At 40.0% G+C, this 23,878-nt stretch overlaps 1 protein-coding gene across 1 annotated transcript in view; it reads right to left on the bottom strand.

The window, feature by feature from the left end:
* Wars2 (tryptophanyl tRNA synthetase 2, mitochondrial) overlaps window positions 1-23,878 on the bottom strand; it is an 83,629-nt gene that overhangs the window by 4,805 nt on the left and 54,946 nt on the right. The window contains exons 3-4 of the mRNA XM_008839011.2: window positions 9,145-9,225; window positions 6,360-6,445 (exon numbers count right to left, since the gene is read on the bottom strand). Coding sequence (XP_008837233.2) covers window positions 6,360-6,445; window positions 9,145-9,225 — 167 coding nt within the window. The remainder of the gene's footprint in view (window positions 1-6,359; window positions 6,446-9,144; window positions 9,226-23,878) is intronic.

Raw genomic sequence — 23,878 nt, 5'->3', positions numbered from 1 at the left:
GATGGCTTTTCCTGAAACTGTGGGATTACAGGCACTAAAAACACTGCTGAGTAGAAATTTAATATAGAGATATCACCTACCTATCCGAGACAGCCTTTGTGAGAATGTGAATAAGGCATCCACAGCAGCTAGTATAACGCTTAGCAAATACTGCTCAGCATATGTCAGGCCTTCTTTCTCATTTCCTCAAGGCCAGACACGATGGCTTTTCCTGAAACTGTGGGATTACAGGCACTAAAAACACTGCTGAGTAGAAACACATTTTATCTATCATCTATCTATCTACCCATCTATCTATCTATCTATCTATCTATCTATCATCTATCTATCTATCCATCTATCTATCTATCTCATCTATCTATCATCTATCTATCCATCTATCATCTATCTATCATCTATCTTTCTATCTGTCTGCCTATCTGAAAGAGAAACATATATATAAAGAAAAATAAATATTTACTTAGTATATGACTGGTTATTTAAAATTAGGCATTCAGATAAATAATGCAGTAATAAAATAAAAATCGAGAACTTTGGTTATTTTTCAGTGTTTTGTCTTTATGTATCTGCCATTTAAAATTGCTTCTTTTAGCGGTACTAGAGAACGAGCCTAGGGCTTCATGCATGCTAGGCAAGCTCTCTACTAATGAGCCTTTTCCTTTTATTTGAGGCAGGGTCTCACTAAGTTGCCCAGGCTGGCCTTGAACTTACTCTGTAGTCCAGGCAAGTCTTGAACTTATGATCTTCCTGCCCAGCCTGCTAAATCTCTAGGACTACAGGCCTGCATCTCCAGGCCTAGATAAATATCTGCTATTTATCTTGTACTTGAGCTAAAGGTAATTTCAGCTCCCCATTCCTGGGTTCCTTAACCAACTTCGACGGAAACAATTACATGTCATTTGTCAACCTATGGAAAGGCTCCTCCATTCCCTTTCCCTGTTTGGTCTCTGGCTCACCATGCCACTCTTTCTGATGCTGATTTCGACAAAAGCAAACACAAAGTCTATATTTGGCTTGCATCAACATTTTATGAGGAGGCCACACAGACTTGCTGGTGGATAGAAACCGCAAATGTTTTACCAGTCCTTCAATCTATCAACCTACCTATCTGTTTTTATAATATAAATATTCATAGACATTCTGGCAATGACCTTTCTCAAAATACAGAAAGATCTGAAACAAAACAAAAACAAATAAAAACTACCCCCAAGTGCACAGGTGGGCCAGCCTGACACTAGACAGGGAGGAAATGTTGGGCTGTTTCTCTTAGAAAAGAGCATGCAGATGTCTGCCCCACATCTATGATCTAATTATGGCATTAGATTTGGCAGATAATTTCTAGGCTAAGGAAGCAGACAGTCATCTTGAAGACAGAGAATTGCCTAGTTGTATAATTTTTTTTGAACACACTGCATCTAAACACAATGCTGGGGAGAATAAACAAGAGCCCTGTCCCTACTGCCCAGCACCTTTTTTGAAGATCAGAAGCAGCACATAGTCTAACCACTGACTAGATCAGTAAAAATTAAAGAAGGAATATTTACGGAATGGGATTTCTTTGCTGTGGTGTTACTCTGCCAATATTAGAATTATTTGAACAATAACAAAAAAAGCCTAACTCTTAAATTTAGTTTTTAAGAGTGGGCCCAAACTCCAAGGATGCCTGTTCCCTTGCTTCCTACATATCACTTGGAACTGTCTGTCTCCTTAAATTGTGCTAATGGAACTGTCCTGTAGGAACCCTGTCTCGGAAACCATTCAAAATGGTTTCTCCAGCTTCAAATGGGGAAGTGCAAGCTTGGTGCCATCCTCATCTTAACAGACCATCAGGCCTTTCCATCTCTAGTTCTAGAATATCTCATCCACCCAAGGTCATGTGTCCTTCCCAATCTCTACTGTGTGCAACAGGGATGGGATGCAGACGGGGATGCCATGAAATTAATGTTATCAAAGAAACAAGATCTGGTGCCTGGGTCACAAGACACAATAGCACATGGTTTTGCTGGGGTTGATTAAAAGTCATTGGTTCAGATTATGTCCATTTATAAAAGTCGTTCCTACACTTTGCTCTTGTGAATGAGCTTGGAGACAACTAAGGCTAGGAAAGAAATGCTTACCATGGAAGCATTAAGTATATTTAAAAAATATTTTATTTATTTAAGTTTTAAATTTTAAGGGTATTGCCTGCCTGTATATAAGTGCACCTGTCTTGTGCAATGCACACCGATCAGAAGAGGGCATCGGATCCCCTGGAATTGGAGTTGCAGACCACTGTTAGCCGCCATGTGGGTCCCGGAAACAGAACCCAGATCCTCAGCAAGAGCAGCTAGTGCTCTTTACTGCTGAGCCATCTCCCTAGCCCCACATTAAGTATTTTTATGTGAGAATCATGCTGATGTTGAAGGTAGACTGAGAGAGAGAAGTCATCAGAAAATGTCTAATGTTTACCTGCCATGTCTGAACCACTTAAGAGTTTTTTGTAGGATACAAGGACATTAAAAACCTCAGGTTTGGGCTGAAGAGATGGCTCAGTGGTTAAAAACACTTGCTGCTTTTGCAGAAGATCCAGGTTCAGTTCCCAGTACCATATCGGGTAGCTCACAACTACCTGTAATCTAGTTCCAGGGGGTCTGATGCCATCTGGCCACCACAGGCACATGCATGTACATGGTACACATACATACATCCAGGTACATACACACACACACACACACACACAATGAAAATAAAATACACACCTTAGGCTTGACTTTAAAAATGGTGGCACACAAACCAGGTTCTGAAACCTTAAGAAGACTCTTTGCCAGTATCAATCTTTAAAAAATGTTCTCCTTGGGGCTGGAGAGATGGGTCAGTGGTTAAGAGCACTGGCTGCTCTGGCAGAGGACCCAGGTTTGGTTCCCAGCACCCACATGGCAGCTAACAACTGTCTGTAACACTCCAGTTCCAGGGGCCCCAATGCCATTTTCTGGCATCAAACGCATGAGCACACACACATGTAGGCAAAATACTCATACACATAAAACAAAAACAAATCAAAAACTTTTTAAAAAGTCTTATATTTTAAAAAGTTTAAATTGAGTTTATGGCATGTGATATCAATCATATATAATTTGCTTAATAATTTTCAGAGGTGTTCCCCACTAATCTATTAAAGGACTCTACCATTTTATTATTCTGCCAATTATATTACCTCCCTCTTATCCACAGTTTCAACTTTTGCAGCTTCAATTACTTAGAATCAACTGTGGTCTAAGAACATTGCATGAAAGAGTCCAGAAACAAACAGTAAGTTTTAATGTGAATGCCACTGGACACAGCACACTGTTCTTCCACTGTCTGTCTTTCTTGGGACATGCATCATCCCACTGTGCAGCACATCCACATTGAATATGCAACCAGCCCACCCATCACTTAGTAGCCATCTGATTAGTGGTCTCAGTGTCATAAAGATGGCATTCAAGTAGTACTTGTTTTATTTCACACTGACACCCAAGCACACGGATAGTGCTGCTGACAATGTAGCTACTCCAAAGGGAAGCTATGATGCCTCTCTCTAAGTGAAAAGGTGGAAGTTCTCAACTTAAGGAAAATAATCAGATTATGAGGTGGCTAAAATCTATAACAAGAATTAATCTGTCTGAGAAACTACAGAGAAGGACAAATAAGTTTATGCTAGTTTTGCCAAAGTAAATAAGTTAGAGCAGCAGTGTGCGGTAAGTGCACAGTCACTCTCCTTCAGCTCATCGATGTAGGCACCTTGTCACGGCATTTGGGCATGCTCATCAGAGGCCCAAAGCAAGAGCCTGCCTGGTTGTAGACCAGAACCTCCAAAACTACCCGTGAAAATAAGTCTTTTCTCTTTACAATTAGTTATTTTAATTTTTTAAAGTGAAAAGTTACATTTATTTACTTATTGTGTATATCTGTGCGTGTGTGCGTGTGTGTGTGTGTGTGTGTGTGTGCAGGTGTGCCACAGTGTGCATGTGGAGGTGAGAAGAATACTTGTGGGAGTTCCTCTCTCTTCCCACCATGTAGATTCCAGGGATTTAATTCAGTCCCCAGGCTAAGCAGCAGGCACCTTTCCCAGCTGGGTTATCTTGCCAGCCCAATAACTTAGTGCTTTTACATATTTAATTACATGATGGAAAGTTGACCAACAAGACACAAGTAGGAAAGAAACATAGTTTATGTAGGGGTCTGAACTGTCCACGGTTTCTAGCACCTACTGGGGATATTCCAGGAAATGTAGTTCCCACAGATATGGGAGCCATTGTACTCCCTATCAGTTTATGATATATGATCTTGTACTTTTCAGGTTATGTGATAATACTGTATCCTAGATAATTATTGGCACTTTAAAGGCTACCATCAAACAGCAGATATCCAACCACACTCTGATGTACCACTGTCCACTGACTATCCACGTAAATTTGGGCAAGCTGCTTACCATTCCTCATCTGCAGTATAAATCAGGGGAATTAAAGGAGGGGATGCTTAAAACTCCTTTCCACCCTGGGCTTCATGATATCATGAAGAGGACATTCGCGCCTACTCAAGTTAATTCTTTTCTGCAGCCCCTATATTCAGATAGCTTTCCCATTATCGCTCTTGATCTGTTACAGAATCTACCATGCACATGTGTTTTCATATTTTGGTGCTGAAATGTCTCAGTTGTTGGTTTTATAAACAAGCAGACTCTAAAAACAAGATTAGACATAAATTGCAATTATCAAACCATAATTGTTATTAATCATTATCAAATAACAGCTGTCAGTTACAGCACTGCCAGGCCCATATTTCATTTTACTCCTCTAATAATCTTGTAAATAATAATTATTCCCATTTTACAATCATTAAAATCAAGTTTTTTGCAGGATGTTTTCAAGTAACTATCCCATATCATTAGGAAATGCATTATTAAACTTTCTTTTAGCACCTATTAGAGAGAAAAGTATTATAGACTTAAGATAATTAAAAAATTTTATTACAAATAATAAATATTACCAAGACCACAGCATATAAGTTAACACACCAAAGAGACTCAAATATTTATGAATAAGTTTTAATCAGAATTGAGGACCGGGTACATGCACTCATGGATACTACCTATTTGTTGGACAGAGCAGCTGACTTTCTAAGACTGCTTCTATCATTATAGATCAAGGGCTTTGGAGTCTTGCAGTGGAGATACAGATACTGTAATCTCATGCTATTAGATTTACAGGCAAAGAACTCTCATTCTCCAGGGGAGAATGATGATCCTGGGGGAAAGGAGTGGAAAAACATTCATGAAGTTTCTTTATCCCCACTGACAAGGCTAAGGCTATAGGTCCAGGCTAACTTGGAGGCCCTGTCTCTATAAACTGGTACCCAAAGAGGCAGATGTAGGAAGAGGGAAGAACTAGGAGAGGGATGAGATGAGAAGTCCTGGCCAGCAGAACATGGAGCACAGAGCTAAATGATCTTTGATGTGTGCTTTTGAGGCTTATAAGTGGCAGCAGTAGTCGGATGGATGGATTATGGATCCAGAAAAAGTGTCAACATATTTGCTTTCAATCTACAGATTTACCATAGCAGCCCCTAGTCAGGGGTTGCTATTTGAATTTGAATAAATAAAAATTAAAAATTAATTCCTCTGTTATACAGCAATTCAAGGGCTCAACAGCCATTTGTGGCTGCAGTATTAAAACCTGAAAGTATAAGATTATTTCCCAAATCACAGCAAGCTCTATTAGACAGCACTGCTTTAGAGTCTAGATTATATAGGAAACCAACATTTGAACTCTTGATGTCTAACAGTTACTGAAAAGTAGATACGGCATTGTGGACAAGAGAATAGACTGTATCCAAACTTCAGGACTCAAATCATAGTTCCAAGCCTTGCTTAGTTACGTGACTTTGGGTTTTCTGCTAAATACTCTGAGCCTCAGTTTGCTCATCTGTAGAACAGGGATGATAACGGTTCAACTTTTACAAGGCTGTTATCAGGGTTAACACACATAGAGGACTTATAAAGATTTCTAACAAAGAACAGGCACTATGTTTTTCATTAAAACATACACAGATTTACTATCCATTACTGATTGCTGTATCTGATCCTTTTTTCAGTTCTCTCCCCACAAATCAAACCTTTTCCTAAAGGGCTAAAAATACTCTCATGCCACATGTCCATAATTGTACTTCGGAGGTTTGTAAGTTCAAGGATACTAGCCTAGGCTACATAGTGAGACCCTGTCACAAACAAGTAAGCAAACAAGCAAGCTGACACAAACACACAACCTCTCTCATCAACACAACACACACACACACACACACACACACACACACATGAGATTAAGGCTGGCTTCTCTCCTTACTTGTAGCACAGAATGTCAGCTGCCTGGAGGACTGGGTATGTGAGCAGACCCACTGTTCCATCATGCTTCTGCTTCGTGGTTTTTGTCTGTAGGAGAAGAGAGAAAGGAAAGAAATCTGACTTGAAATTAACTATATTGCTCAATTAGGACATTTTAAAAGCAAGCCAAGTGTCATCTGGTCACCTATCATAACATTATATTTCAGGCCCATCAGCAACTCTAGCTGTCTTCTGGTTGGGTTATTTTCATGCTCTAGGCTTAGGCAGAAATAAGATGGATGTATTTTTACCACGTGCATGTTATTTTCCTTTATTTCCTTGGTGGGGCTTCACTCCACCAAGCCCATGGCCCTACAGAACTATACAGCTCGTGCCCCTGCCCTGCCTCTACTTCTCAATTTTTATTTGTTATTTATTTATTTATTACTATTTATTTATTCATTTATTTATTTATTTATTCATTTACTGTCTTTTTGAGACAGGTTCCCCCTGTAGCTCTGCTGGCCTGAAACTCACTATGTAGACCAGGCCTCGAACTCAGGATCCGCCTGCTTCTGCCTCCTAAGTGCTGGGATTAAAGGCATGTGCCACCACACCCGGCTTCTCATTCATTTTATTAAAGACAAAGGAATTTTCAAGATTCCAAATCAGATAAACTCCAGAGTTCACAGGCAAGTTCAGAAATTTTAAGAAAATTAAGTTTCTCAAAATTAACATGAGTCAACTTCCCCTTGCTGCAACACCTACGATGAGGGCACACTCACAGCTGTCACTGGGTAAAGTTCATAAAAGTTTAATCCAGAGAAGGACAAACTGAAGAAAAGAAATAACACCTCAAGTCATAAAAGGTGCTACTGGGATCAGCAAGGTGGCTCAGCAGGTAAAGGTGCTTGCCACCAAACCTGACACGAATTCATTCCTCGGGACCCACATGGTGGAACCTGCCTTCAGCAAGATGTCCTCTGACTGACACATGGGTCCTATGGTAAGTTCCCCACCCCTCAAGATAAATGAAAAGGTTAAAAACAAAAGGATCCCCAAATAAAAGCTATTGCACTAAATTTATAGTTAAAATTTTATTTATTTATCTATGTATTATTATTGATATGTGTGCTTATGAGGGCACATGCTGCAACAGGCATATAATGGTCAGAGAATAACTTTGGAGCATCAGTTCTCTCCTGTCACTGTAGGCTGTAGGGACTGAACTCAGGCCATCTTGCTCGTGTTGAGCCACCTGGCTGGATCAACTTGTGGATTTATTATTTCTCTTTTACTATGTGTACACCTGTGTCTGTCTATGAGTGTGTGCCACCTGTCTGAAGTACCTACAGAGGCCACAAGAGGGTGTTGTATTCTCCTGGAGCTGGAGTCACAGGTGGTCGCTGAGTCACCTGACATGGGTGCTGGGAGCTGAACTCAGATTCTCTGGAAGAACAGGAAGTACCCTGACTGTTAAGCCATCTCTCCAGCCTCTGAGTTTTTCATATAAGCATACTGTCCCTTGGAATTACAAAGGAAGGGAAGTGGTGCAGAGAACACGGGTATTACTGAGTGCCCATTCATGTGCTCTGGATACCTTGCTCATTGAGCCTATGAGTAACCCTGACCTCACCCTCAGGCCACTGCTCCAGCCCTCACTGTCCCAATCAAGAATGCTCTCACCATATTCTGCCAGGACACTGGAATCCTGCTCAGAGAACTTTCTACACTTTACTACTGCTTTAAATTGGAAATTAGTGGTAGAGTATTCTAATAAAACAGTCAAGTGTTGACTAAAATAAAATCACAGAAGAGAAGATTATAAAAATTTTGTTTCTAATGTCTAGCAGGTGATTACTTTGCAACACCACCATTAATACATTATCTATTTATTGTTAGCTCTTTGAGTTTCTATAATAAGGTACCAAAACACATTGGCTTCTGAACAGCAGGCTTTCATTCCTCTCAGCTCTGGAGGCTGGGAAATATAAGATTACAGAGAACACAGAAGGCGAAGAGTCTACACCTAGCTTAGCAGTGGTGCCTTCTTCTGTGTCCTCTCTTAGCAGCAATCCCATCTTGAGGGGTCTGCTCTCCCAATCTGACCACCTCTCAAACCCCCACTTATTAGGGGCTAGGTGGGGAGGAGCATACAAATACTCAGACCTCAACACTCAGGAACTGGCTCTTTAAAGCTGTTTCTGAAGATCAACTTTTGAAAACCAATGGCCCTGAAAATATGCTCAGAAGACGTTTGAAGCTAAAATCAGTGTTAACATAGTTGGGGGCTGCCTACCTCGAGTTATCCGATTGCAAAAGTAAATGGAAGTAAAGTACTTGTGAATTATCCAATTTATCTTTCTCAGTGGAACTTCTCAGAAAAAGCATGGCCTTAATTTTTCTGTGGGTTTGAACAGTTGCCTGGGCTCGACTTGTTTAAACATTAAAGAAGATATGTCGTCTCTTCTTCCTACAGTGAAAACATTCTTTTCTGACTTCAACAGTGGGGTTCAGTAATCTAGAAATTGTGATTGTTTATTAATTATAATGTGGTTGGTTCAAAGCCACTACCAAGTCCATCCAAATACAGATAAAAAGAGCAGCAAATAGAATTTTAAGTCAGAAGGAGTCTTGGTGAACCCTGCTGTTTTCTGCTTAATACTCTGACAACAGAGAGGTGAAAGATGCTGGAGCAGATCTGGTGGCAGACCAGGATGGTAAATAAACTCAGGCTCCCAGAGACTGACATAGCAATAAACACAAAAGGAAACGGCTTTCTTGAATAACCAGATCTCTGACATTACCTTCCACTGATGCAAGTGCTGTAATCGAGGCAGTCTGACCATGCAGGTAAGGATCCAACTTAACTCAGTGTGTTCAGACACCTGAGGAAATCAAAAAAGAACATTACCAAAGGTGGCCAGTTTCCTTGAATAAAAGAATTAAATAGATAGTTGGTATTAGCTGAGATAGTGAAAGTAATTCAAGGCAAGGTTATTAAAAGGTAACAGGTGACAGGGCTGAGCAGTGATTCACAATGCATGGACTCTAAGGTCAAGAAGAAATAATAAAAACCAAGTCAAACAAGTTCTAGTCTAGTGCCCAAAGTCCTCAACATCCCTAGAAAAGGGCGTAACCAAGGTCTGTTTCAACATCTTCAGTGTGGGTTCCATTGCATTCTGAGACATCTGTTCCCTTGAAAAGTCAGCCTTGTCACAAAAGGCTTTCTTTATTTCTCTGTTTCTCTGTTTCCTGCATGTCTCAAATCCTCTCTGACCCACTTTTAAATATATGAAGATAACCACAATACCATACATGTAAATGGTAAAAAAAAGACATTTAAATTAAACCTAAAAGCTTGGATTGTTCAGATCTAGAGTCATTTGAAAGTAGAATGACTTTATCATCTTCCATCCAAATAGTATTTAAGAGTCTAGTTCCTCCTCCACCTTTATCTCCCTTCCTTCCTTCCTTCCTTCTTTCCTTCCTTCCTTCCTTCCTTCCTTCCTTTCTCTCTCTCTCTTTCTCTCTCTCTTTCTTTCTTTCTTTCTTTCTTTCTTTCTTTCTTTCTTTCTTTCTTCTAATCAACAAGAAACTACAAACTGTCCTCAATTCATTTGTTTGAATCAAGTTTAATCAAGTAAGTAAAACCTGGCAACAATTGGGATGATTCTTGGGCCCAGGCCACGTTCTAACTGATGACCTACAATGTAAGTCCTATGCACCCCATTTCTGGGCCCTGGGGATTCCAAGTCCATTGATTGCGGCATTCTGTATCCATATGATTCCCTTAAAAAGCAAAGACTGTTGCCAAATCTGCAAAGCAGCCCCAAATGTGTGTGTTCTTTGTGGGTTTTGCAGAGGGAACATAAAGGAACAGAGCTGAACCAGTCCAGGCCTATTTTACTAGCAAGGAATTGACATCTGCTGTTAGATAGTTTCTTGTTTTTCCCTTAAGTTATAGAGAAGGGAGTTTTCCATGTGTTTGTTTTTCACGTGTTTGACAAGGAATCACTTTTAAAGTTCTGCAAGTCGCCGGGCTGGGTCTGTCATCTTTTTTAGAAGAGGCATTTGGGTTTTATTGAAGGCAGTGGGTATGACAGCACTGTCCAAGCAAATTGCTAACTCCTGCTCTAAGCAGCTATCAGGTATAAACAGCAACCCAGGATGTAACCAAGAGGATTAGAGTTGTTTCCAGTCATCAGACAAAACATTCCCATTAGAACCATAGAACACAAGCTTGTTTTTTGCATGGAGAAGAATCAGAGTGTTCTTTTTCCTCTTTACTGAATTGGGGGAAAGGAATGAAAACACAGAAAATAGTGAGGGATGTGTGGAAAGAGGCAAGGCAACCCTTTCCCTTCAGTCTCATTCAAATGCTTAGCTTTGGTGAATGAAACAAAGCTATGACCACATCTCCATGAATGCAAATATTTTCCTTGGGGTAGCTTTTAGTTCGGACCTATGGGATGAAATTTACTTAATATTCTGCAACGATCTTGGTGTTACCAAATTAGCATTAAATTAATTCAAATAATACTAAAAGAGAGAGAGAGAGAGTAAGCAAAAGACCTAAGCCAATTAACTTTTTACCATTCATCTTCAATAATTATACAAGTAGCACTGCAGGATTTGGTTCTCGTCATACTCGATGCATGGAAAGGTACTGATCTCTATTTGATGAAAAAGCCAAAGCGGTAGATACCAAGATATCTTCTTTTCCTAGTTTGTGAAACCACAAGCAAAATAGCTGCATAGTCTGTTCTAGCCATAGAAAAACAAAGGCATGGAACAACACACTGGCCTATTAATCATATGCAAACAAGTCAGCAGTGAAAAACAGAAAAGAACTAAAGATATTTGCAGAGAGACATGAGTATATTTCAGTTACAGCAATCTGCCTGCCTTGTTCACCCGTGTAAAACACAGGCTGGTGTGCTGCATGTACTCGGGAAATATATGAGCTCTATTTGGTAATTAACTTGTTGATCAAAGGAGTGATTGGGGTGGAAGTTAATTATAATAGAGAAGAGGGTGAGGCTACCAGGTAGGATATAAAGACAGCACAAGAAGCTCGGCAGCGTGGTTAAGAGCTTTGTCTTGAGGGCTTGTTTGGAGGTTCTAGCAGGGGTGCATGGCTATGTGTATATCCTTGATCGAACAATGTTCCTTCAGGGAAGGTCGCCCTCTTCCACTGAGCACATGTGCAGCTTCCATGAGGGAGGAAGGGGATACCCATCTAACCAGCCAGATCAGCTGAATCAACTTTGGCCATCAACAATGCATCATACGTTGAAGTCAGACCACCTTCACATCAAAGAGCTTTGTCTTTTGAATGAGTGGACCTGGGCCTGAATCCTTATGACACTTATAGCTTTGTGATTTAACTAGCCTCTTTATGTCTCAGTTTTGTTACCTATAAAATGCATCATCATCAAAGAGTGCTCATCCAAAAGAGTCTTTACCTTGAAAAATATTTTATTATTTTTATTTTGTGTGTTTTGCCTGCATGCAATGCCTGCAGAGGCCAGAAGAGGGCATCGGATCCCCTGGAACTGGAGTTAAGAATGGTTGTTAGCTGCCATGTGGGTGCTGGGAATCGAACCTGGGTCCTCTGGAAGAACAGTTAGTGTTTTTAGCTGCTGAGTCATCTCTCCAGCCTGTGTTGTAGACGCAGGCTGAACACTGTCAGCCTATGTGACAACTTCTTCCTCCCCCACTTTGGTTTTTTCTCTGGCAAGCTGGCCGTCTTCTCTCCCCTGACTACACGGGCAGACTCCCACCTCAGAAGTTTTGCACTGGCTTTTTTTTCCCTGATGGAATTCTCCTCCTTCAGACACTCTTTGGCTAACTCTTTTAGCTTAAATTTGCTTAACTATCACTTCATCAAGGTGTCTTTCAGAACATACCATATGAAACAGCAATCTGTTCTCCTCAATTCCACTGCCAATCTCCTTAATATTTTCCCATGCCACTTGCCATCTTCTGTATTATAGTTACTACTTATTTTGCTAATCCAACAGAAATTAAGTACCATGGTGGCAAAGACTTTTTTTAGTTATTCACTGGTACATCATAAGTGCTTAGCATAGTACCTAGGATATAATAAGTGTTCATTAAATGTCTGTGAAATAAATTCATGAACAAAATTAAAGGTTCAGTAATAGAGAAATGCCTTAATAAGTATGATCATATAATGAAACATGTGGCTGTCATGGCTAATTTTAATTGTCAACTTGATTTGATTAGGAAACACCTAGGGCATTAATGAGGCATACTTATGGGTGTGCCTGTGAGTTTTCCAAAGAGGACTGGCTGAGAGGAGAAGACACACCCTGAATGTGGGCAGCACCATCCCATGGCTTGGGGTCTCAGACAACAACAATGGGAAAGGGAGGAGGCCACTGGAGAGCTGGCATTCCCTCTTTACTGCCTGATCCACCAAGATGTGAGCAAGCAGCCTCGCATTCCTGCTGTCACAGCTGTAAGCCACTGGGCTGTCACCCCTTCCCTATCAGGATGGACGGTACCCCCATGCTGTGAGCCAGAATCAACCCTTCGTCTCCTAAATACCTTCTTATCAGGTATTTGATCCCAGCATCAAGAGAAGAAACTAATTCTGTGGTATGATGACATACTATCCAATAAGGAAAATAAGCTAGGTGTGTATGTATAAACAGATCATACCAAGATACTGCTCTGTGCAAAAAGAAAACTGCAGAAAGACACTAAAATATTATACTATTTTTGTAAAAAAATTTTAAGCCACAAAACAAAAAATAGTATATAGTCTTCATGGAACTATGAGTTTGTGGAAATTTAATATAAATTATGGGCTATGCTGATCACAGGAGATCTACAATTTTGGTTGTCTATGGCAACAGATGTAAGGAGGAGAGATAAGTGGACTGTGCCAAGGAAGGATTAAAAGAAGCTCAACTTCATTTATAATTTAAAGACTTTATGGTGTATATGTATGTGTGTGTGGTATCTGTGTGTGCTTATGTGTGTGTGCACATGTCTGTGGAGGCTAGAGAAGTCGACATTGGATGTCTTTCCTTTACCCCTCTTTTACTTTTTGAAGCATGGTCTCTCACTGAATCTGGAGCTCACTGATTTGTCAAGACTGGCTGGTCAATGAATTCCCTGGGTCCACCAATCTCCACTCCCTCAAATCTATGGTTACATTTGTGCAACTGGCCTTTATGTGGTCGATGAGCATCTGAACTCAGGTCCTCATGCTTATGCAGCAGGCACTTTACCAGCGGAGGCATCTCCCCAGCCCCATCACACTACACACACACACACACACACACACATACACACACACACACACACACACACGCACTCTTTAAATAAAAGGAACTTAAAACAGTTATGACAAGATGTTAACAACATCCCTCCTTATGCCGAGAATGTTCACATTCTTGTAGTCTATAGTTTGCCATATTTTTAAAATTAAAAAAATTAATTAAGAAAGAGTACAGGAAAGCTGATTCCAAAATACACACTTGCTAGATATCAATCATACTCAGTCAATTACCTGGTTCAGTAATTTTTGGATCAAATCTCCGAGATACTCTCATGATCCCTTAGGACTTTACTATTTCCCACATAAATGCTACCTTCCCAGGAATCAGGTCCTGGAAGCTTTTGTAAGGACACTAGGAAGATGATTCAGATTCACAAATTCCCATTTATTGCTTCCTCTCGGAAATGAGCAATTTCATGCTGAGTTATTTTTATTACTCTTATCATCCCCATGACAAATCCCTTTAACTTGAACCTTGTTTGGGGATCTGATTTTAATTAAAAGAAATCCGTATCAGGGATACACTCTTACTTTCTTCAACTGGACTGCCTCCCGGCACCACTTGCATTTGATAATGTCTATCTGTACATATCAGGAATTCCCCAGCCATTTTCCTTGTCCAATATATCCCAAGCTAAACAAGTTGCTTCTGTCTGTCAGCTTCTAACTTAAAAGCCACTTCCACCTGAGTCCTATGGTTTACAGTGTACACATATATCTCTGTGTTTATTTTTTCTTAATTGGAAGCATTTTACTTATCAGCTTTTGCTAGGCTAAACTGGGTAACAAATAGCTCCTGAATTTAAGTGCCTTACAAAAATTGCTTCTTTCTTATTTACAGTATGTATTAATATCTATAGATTATCCTTAACTTTGTTCTATGTATCTTTTCATTTCAGGACCTAACCTGAAGGAGTAGCCCCTTTCTGGAACACTCCATTCTCATATCAGAGGGGAAAACAAAAGCTAGAACAAACATGGAATGGATTTTTATTTTATTTATTTTTGAGAAAGGGTCTCACTATGTAGCTCTGGCTGGCCTGGAACTCACTTCCTATCATAGACCAGGCTGCTCCTGCCTCCCCAATGCTGAGATTAAAGATGTACATCACTATGCCCAGCTGGATAAGCTTTCAAAGATTCTTCTTGAACAAATGATGATGATAAAGGAATCAAAGCTTGACACTAGAAAAAAATCCACTGAATCATTAGAATAGTCAAGTGAAGAAGAAAGAACAAAGGGCTCTAAAAAAACAGAACAAATAATGAAATGGCATTAAGTTCTTTCCTACCAGTAATAACCTGAATGTTAATGTATCAAATTCTCCAATCACAGGACACAGTAGCTGAAGAGACAAAATAACTGGAAACATAAGCTGCCAAGAGGAGACTCATTGGAGGCTTTAAGGCCACACAGAAGCTGAAAGTGAGAGGGGACACTCCCATGCTAACAGTAAGAAGAGTGGGGTGGCTATATTTATAGCTGATAAAATGGCCTTCAAGCACGGATCTTGTTTGGAACTGGTGTGCACTCTGCTCCTCACTTTCCAGCAGCTAAGGCAAATCAGCAGACCATCCCAGCATCAGTAGAATAGAAAGATCTTTCTCCATGGGATCGCTGCCCATCACATGGCAATGGGTGAGGACAGTAAGATTTAGTAACTTATATTTAAATGTGAAAAACAAAACTTAAAACCATTTTAGCGATATAAACAGTAGCTCTCCAACATTAAGCCACAGAAGAATCACTTAAAGCACACTTAAGGGGAACTCCGGAGCAGAGGAGCACTGGACTGACTGCATGAAGATAAAAGCTGCTCTGAACTGTACTAGTTACTTGTCTCATCGCTCCAACAAAATACCTGACAAGAGAAACTTAAGAAAAGGTTTATTTTGGCTCACAGTTGCAGGGGATACAGTCATCACAGCAGGGAAGGTGTGGCCACAGGGGCAAGAGGCAGTGGGTGGCACTGAATCCACAGTTAAACAATGAATACTTTTGCTCTCAGTCATAAAACAAAATAATAGATACAGGGGGCTGAGAGATGTTCAGTATTTAAGAGCACTGGCTGCTCTCATAGAAGACCCTGGTTCAGGTTCCCAGCACCCACATGGTAGCTAATAACCTTCCATAACTCTAGTTCCAGGGGATCTGACATCCTCTTCTGGCCTCTGTGGGCACTGCATACATGTGGTATATTTACATGTATGCAAGTAAAACACTCATACACATAAAATAAAAATAAATAAAAAGTAAAAAAAAAAACAGATGTAAAAGGATGTACAGCAGGAAACCATTTACATAGTTTGAAAATGTGCAAAGAAATAATCCAGATTATTTATAGCCATATCACATGCAATAAAAATATAAACACATATGTGGGAATGATAAATACCGAATAGATATAGTGGTTACCTCTGGGGAGGCAGAGCATGGAATGGAATTTGAATGAGCTAAAAGAGAGTTTCTGTTATATTTGTAATGTTTTATTTTGAAAAACCAAAAGCTATATGAAAGAATATTTCAAAAGTCTGCCATTCACGCTCAACTTTAGGGAATGGCTAAAATATTCCTTTAAAAGTCCTTCCCCCTTGCAAAAGAAAAATTTAAGCAAAAATTCTGAAAATATTCCATTACTGAATATAAAATAAAGACAGTCATCAACTGGTCATCTTCCTATCTCACTTTACCTTTATACAAATCCTTGGAGATATCAAGGAGCCTGGGGGCAACAGTAGACACACAATGAGGAAGGTGATTAAAAGCTAGCCTTTGCCCGAGGCTTTCAGGCCACTGGATGCTTGCGCATGTGAACTTGTGACACATGACCCATGCCAACTCAATTAAACAAGGGCCCAGAGGGGAGGAGAGAAATGGATGAAGACTAGCCCTACAGTGAGAACTCTTGGAGACTGATTGCTACTGGGAGAGGGAGAGTATGCCTTGCATACACTCTCTAGATGGGCTGACTAGCCTCCAGTGGACAAATTTACACTGAACGACATCTGGATACAAATGCTTGACTGGACAAGACTTAACATGTATGGCGGAATACATGAGGTCTGGTGGGAGGATAGGGGAGCATGGTTGGGGGAAGGGGCCTAAATTGATTAAGAACTGTTATATGCAGCAGACCCCAACCTTAGTCAAAGAATTATTGGCAGCTGATTACTGCTAGGTGAGAACGAGCTGATCTTCTTAAAGGGAGGGACTCTAGATAGACTGACTAGACCTCAGTGGATGAACTCGCACTGAAGGACATCTGGGGACACTAACTTTACATCATAGGCATTAATATAAATGGCAGACGGTATGCACTCCAGTGGGGGGCTATGGGGGGTGCCAAAGGGGAAGTGGGTATACAGATTTTTTTCTGTATGAAATATACAAAAATTCAATAAAAATTAAAAAGAAAAATAACTGTTGTATGAAATTACAAAAGATCAATAAAAAATTTTAAAGGTCAATCTTTGCCAAATGTGACATAGCACTTTATCTAACTCCCTATTACAGACATTAGAAGGGAGTTTCAGAACAATTTACTTATTATCAATTGAGCCACAAAGGATAAGAGGGTGACAGTGACATTCAAGCCAATGAAGGAGCCTACATTTTTCTACTTCCTGTGACAGTACGGCAAGACCTCTTGTGAAGGCATAATCAAGCCTTGTTTGAACATGACCTGTTCCTGGGTCCAGGACAGAGACAACACAAACACTCAACTTCTCAAGACAAACAAGCAAGAAGCCATACAAAGTGGTCCAGGTGGGAACTTTGTAGAGGAGATATATGAAGAGTTTGGTTAGATAACCATTTCTCACTTAACTCATTTAACTTCCCATTTATGCCATAGGCCATTCAGAGCCTTGTCGCCCCTAGGAACTTCAGAGGTAGTGTCAAGTTTACAAATCTGTTCCAAAAGTCCATCAGTCTACACAGATGTTTGTTCCCTATTACACACTGAGGGTGCAGTTCTTGTTGGTGGTTAACAACTTTAAGCGTTCAACAACCATAAATATATATTCAAATGTACTTCCAAAAGTATCAGAATAAACAGAGGCAAGAGGGAGTCGGTCCAGTTTTAGGGCTTTACACCTCTCAGAGCAGAGACAAAAGGTCAGGTATAACTTTTGTTAGTGTGTAGTGGGCCAAGTTCCATCTAGTCATCTCCTCTGGCCTTCATTCAGAAACTGATTCCCCTGTAGTAACCCTTAATTTATTATCATTATTGATTTTAGTTTCCTGGGAAACAAAACATAACTCTTAATTAGAGAATAAGGCTGCATTCCAAGCTTCAGATTCCATTCTGCTCCCCTGACTTTTCCCTGGACTGTTCTGGATCTTCAGTAACTTGATATCTGATAGTCTAAAATCAGTGCTGAAGTACAACTTCCACTCCTTATCTTCCATCTGTAGGGTGATTAGAGTTCAGGGAAAGTAACCAGGAAAGATGTGCAGACCAGTCCCTCAGGGGCATCCTGGGGACTCAGATAGGATCTGTGCTCAGGCCTGCTCAAACAAAAGACCATTGACTTTGGCACTGAGATGGGAACCTCTGCCAAACACACACATAAGCAACCTGTCTGTCTCGTGCATGTGCATGCACATGGATGCATGTGTAAACATGTGCACACACACACACACACACACACACACACACACATATACCTTTCAGAAGAGAAAGTCTGTAAAATTCTCCACATATGGCAAACATATTTCAGGGGAAGCACCATGACTACAGGCTGATGGGAGAGGAAGAAAAAGAATATAATGGGAAAAATCTTCAATAAGCCTAAATTGTTCCAGTCAGACCACTGAGAAAGAATGCAAAGAATTGAAGATGAAAATTACTGGTGAAATCAGCATCATCACACAGCTAAATTCTTTCTCCATTTCGAAAAGTGACTAAGACCTTTTCTGATGTACAACCACAGCATGTGGGAAAATCATCTTTATACTTGAATAGTAAATACACCGTTTAAGCCAATGGAGAGACCAGGGACCATGGATGATTGAGAAAGTTTATAATATAAAATTTATTCGTAGTAATTGTTCATGGAGGGTGTGCAAGTATAATTATTTTTATTGGCATGGAGTCCCAAAACTTTAAATAGAGCTGTTTTCTTCTTTTCTGTTCTCTCTGTTACGTATTTATCAATTAAATGTTCACACTCTACCAAACTGCCAATATAAAGAAGTGGCAACAAGAGAACAGCAACAAGCTGTTTAAAATGTAGACAAGTGATCTGTAACTTACCATCTCCTAAGTTAGGAACTGATTTATCAAAACTTCTCAAAAAAAAAAAAGTTCTTCTGTAGCTGCTTTGAAGAGCTGCTGGTGAGGGGCTGGAGAGATGGCTCAATGGTTAAGAGCACTTGCTATTCCAGGTTTGGTCCCAGCACCCATATGGCAGCTCATAACTGTCCAGTTCCAGGACCTCCAACACTCTCCTCTGGCCTCTGTGGACACTGCATGCACATGGTGTACTTACACACATGGAGGAAAAACACTCATACACATAAAACAAAAATAAATAAATCTTAAGGAGTTGTTAGTGAAAGTAAATTCGATCATTGAATACAAATAGGTGACAAAGAGTCTGTATAACTCTAGTAGAGTGAGAGAAAGGCGGGCCCAATATCCTCTGGGCCTCACAGTAGAAGGCCTTCCTAGCTAAACTGGGGTTAGAGTTCTGCCTGAGGGCAGGTGAGAGGCTTTGGTTCAAATTTCATAGAAAGATGACCAGAGCTGCCCCAGGGGCAATGAACCTGAGAGATTAAGGCCCTGAGCATAACAGGTTTGTCACTATCCCTCTGCTGGAAGCTCCTGAGGAAAGGGCACAGGAAAGGTTGGCGGGCAGTGGGCAGAGCAAGAGTCACAATGAGCACCTGAGGGCTTTGCCACCTACAGCAATGTGGCCTTAGGCAGTGAATTAGGAAGACAGACAGACAGACAGACAGACAGACAGACACACACACACACACACACACACACACACACACACAAATGACTAAGCACTAGATATCTCACAAAAAGGAGTTTAGGTATATTTTCCAATTTTTAAAATCTCTCTAGACCTGAATATGTTCACTGGTAAAATGAGATTACAGTCATATCTGACCTCTATGGCTGTTCTGAGGATTCTGAGAAAAGTCAAATAGATGAAATCACATGGCAAACTTTACTTAAAAATACTGATTTTCTAATGAACATGATTTCCCACTTTTTTTTTCATATATCTAAAAAAGATGATTTTCTTTTCTGTCCCCATCAATTGAACATTTCACATGTGGATCACCTTGTATCTCTTTTATTGCTACTATTAAAAAGTCAAAAGACAACAAAATGTTATTGGAAAATTGACAAAAATGTGGGAAAAGAGAACTCTTGCATGCTATTAGTGGGAAAGGAAAGTACAGTTATTATGGAAAACAGTATACCCCACTAATGGGTACATATCCAAAGGATGTGAAATCAGTATGCCAAAGAGATATTTGCCCTTCTGTGCTTATTATAGTACTGTTCAGAAGATCTGGAACTACAAGTCAAGATATGGAACCAGAGGCTGGAGAGATGGGTCAGAGGTTAAGAGAGCTTCCCACTCTTCCAGAAGACCTGAGTTTTGATCTCAGCACTGACATCAGGTGGTTCATAATTACCTGTAATGCCAGCTCCACAGGATCTGACACTCTCTTCTGGCCTCCACAGTCACCTGCACTCACATGCATATACTCTCCATAATTAAAAAATAAAAAAAATCTTTAAAAAGGATTTATGCATCCAGCTTGATATACATCAGCAGATTAATGAATATAGTATAATAGAAAATTATTCCATCTTTAAAAGAAAGAAATCTTGCCATTTTCAACAGTGTGGCTAAACCAGGAGGGTAATTTATGTTAAATAAAATAAACTAGGTAGAGAAAAACAGACACTTTCAATATGGAATTGAAAGAACTGAACCCAGAAGCAGAGAATAGACCAGTGGTTGTCAGGGGAAAAAATGGGGAAACGGAGAGGTGTTAGTCAAAGGATACAGGATGCAAAATTACAGTTACAGATAAGGAATAAGCCAAGAGACTCAATGCAGGATTGAGGAGACAACTCAGTGGGAAAAGCCCTTGCCAGGCACTCCTGATGACCTGAGTTCCATCCTCAGAGCACACAGTGGAAGAGAGAACTGACTTCTGAAGTTGTCCTCTGATCTACACATGCATGCACACACATCACAGAAAATGTATTTAATTACAAAGTATCATATCCTTGAAAATTACTAAGAATAAATGTTGAGTCTTCTCACCACAAAAAAGCCTATGGGATGCAATGCATATGTCAATTACTTCACTTAGCTATTCTAAAACAGTACATATATCATCACACACATATAACATGTTGTATGCACACATTTAGTTTGTTTCTTTTTTTTTTTTTTTTTTTTTTGGTCTTTTTGAGACGGGGTCTCCCTATAGCCCCAGCTGGCCTAGAACTCACTATATAGACCAGGCTGGCTTTGAACTTACAGAGATGGGCCTGCCTCTGCCCCCAAGTGCTGGGATTAAAGGTGTGCGCCACCACACTCAGCTCGTGTATTTAATTTTTATGTCAATTAAAAATAAAGGAAAAAAGTTGCTAATAATTTCAGATATGAATCATGGACCTGCTAAGCACTACACATATGGAGTCATGCACTTAAAAGCAACGGCTTTGAGAGACTAGCTTAGTCAAATACACTTCTAAGTTTAAATGATTCCAGGAAGCAAAAGCCAATATGAGTTTTCACAGATTGAACATAAAGATGGGGAATGCCATCTTATCACCATCCATGGACAACCTCAAGCTCTGGGTCTTCCTGAAGGAGCTATGAGTAACGCTTCTCTCCAGGCACTCTATGGGCAGAAGGCAAGCATAGCTGCATTCAGACTGTTGAGAACAGTGATGGGACCAAACATCACCTGACACAAAGGGGAAGCAGCAAAAAAGTGGAGTCAAAAGAATTAGCCTTACAAGTAAAAGAAAACCTAATCAATATATCAAAGGCCCAAAAAAGTAGAAACATAAAAGTAAAGTTTTAAATACCTTTTTAAGTATAAGACCTAACTATAGGAAATAAGATAAATCATGACCAAATCAAAAGGCACATACACATACAATAAGACTTATGATCTATAATAGATTGCAATGTGTGGGCTGGTAAGATGGCTCAGTGGGTAAGGGGGCTTGCTGTCAAGCCTAATCGCCTGGGTTGATCCCTGAAATCCACATAGTGGAGAGAACTGATTCCTGTAAGTTGTCCTCTGACCTCCACACACGCAGCATGGCCTATGTGTACACATACACACAGACCACACACACATATTGAGACACACACACATATCATTAACTTTGTTAGTATGATGATGGCATTGTAGTTATATACAAACTTTTCTTAATTTTTAGAGAGCCACATTGAAATATCTAAGGAGTGAAATATTATTCTCTGTGATATCAATCTTAAAATATTTCAATAAACATAACGTTGGGACTGGAGAGATGGCTCAGCAGTTAGAGTACTGGCTGCTCTTGCAGAGGACCCAGGTTCGGTTCCCAGCACCTACATGGCAGCTAACAACTGCCTGTAACTACAGTTCCAGGGGATCTGACACCCTCTTCTGACCTCTGCAGGCATTGCACAGCACAGGTGCATTTGCATACATGCTGGGAATACACTGATAGACATAAAATATAAAATACTAAAAAATGTTGATGAGGCAAATCAAAAAATGTTAATAAGTGATGAGTACAGTATACTACTCTATTCTTTTAAATACTTGTTTTCTTTTTCTTAAATATTAAAAAGGGAAAATGAGCCTGATAAAATATCAATCCGTCTATAGAGTTGTAACAATTTAGTTGTCTGAGTTAAAACAGAAGGAAATTGCCAAGACTAGGCATGTCTCATGGTCACAGACGCCCGAGGAAGCCTTTCACATTGGGTTTGAGGGAAAAATTGTGAAATGTAGACAAAACTAGAATGCTCCTCAAAGTTTACTGACACACTCCCAAAACGGAACTGAGTCAAGAATGGCAGGAAGGGAAATGAGTGAAAGAGCTGCAGGCAGGCTGCCCAGGAGGTGGGCAGACCGAACTCTCTATCCATCACCTCTCCCGACCTAGACCCACAGCTGGAAATGAATGAGCTCCAGAGGCACCATCAAAAAGGAGGCAAATCTTCTTATTCTCCACTTAGGAGACAGCCATACAAAGTCTCTCTTACTATAATATGCGGTTACTCTTCCATAATCGTCACACTCAAGAACTAAGTGCCACGTGAAAGATGGTATCTCAGTTATCGCACATCTTAGATGCCCATGGAGGTCACTGTGGAAAGTCCTTTACAAAGAGAGAAATGGTTATAGAATGTGGATGTGATGTCATAATATCACATGGTAATTATTGCTGGAGGAATGAGTGGAAAGTGCAATAACTGGATGTGGTTTTAAAAAGTCTTCTAATTTTAAATCTTTAATTTTAAAGATTACTTCAAAAAGCAATCTGGCAAGTGGTTACTTTGGGGAGATTAGATATATTCACCTCTAAGAAATATGGAAATAGGTACTTGTGGCTGAGAACGCAATTTTTAGAAATAACCTCAAATAAGGATCAAAGGAGAGCCTGTATCAAAACCAGCTTGGATGGAGTGAAACTGACATGCTTTGCAAAATGCATTCGAGTGACTCAAAAAGTGGCTCGAGGATGAGCAGCTTTCCAGAGCTGGAGACGGACGAAAAGGGTTTGAATGAGCCTTGTTTTACAAAATACGAGAGGCACGTTGCTTTCAGAGAGAAGGTGCCAGTCCTTCTGAGGTAGTGTGACAAAGAGGGTGACAGGGCTGGGGACAAGCACCGTGAAGAAAGCGAGGCTGTAGGGTTAGGAAGGCACATAACAAACGTGTACCAAGTATTTGGAGAGCGGGTGTGTGGAAGACACAGTTGAGTTATTTTCTCTTTTTGAACAGCAGGAATTAAATGAACGAAATTATAGAGAGGCGTGTTTGTTCAAAATAAGCAAATACCTCCTAGCATTAGATCTGTCTAATATTGAACATGAAAAGTTGTAAGTAAAAGCTTTCTCATCAACTGTAAAGAAGTAAACCAGGTAAGTTGTCTTTATATCCTTTTAATGACCACATTATATTATTTCATTAAAATATGCACATGAGCTTAAATTGATGACTTTTTAAAGATA

Source organism: Nannospalax galili, unplaced genomic scaffold, assembly GCF_000622305.1.
Source record: "Nannospalax galili isolate Female #2095 unplaced genomic scaffold, S.galili_v1.0 scaffold239, whole genome shotgun sequence".
Taxonomy (NCBI): domain Eukaryota; kingdom Metazoa; phylum Chordata; class Mammalia; order Rodentia; family Spalacidae; genus Nannospalax; species Nannospalax galili.
Note: the sequence above shows the minus strand (reverse complement) of the source record. Positions and strands in the feature narration are given on the sequence as shown.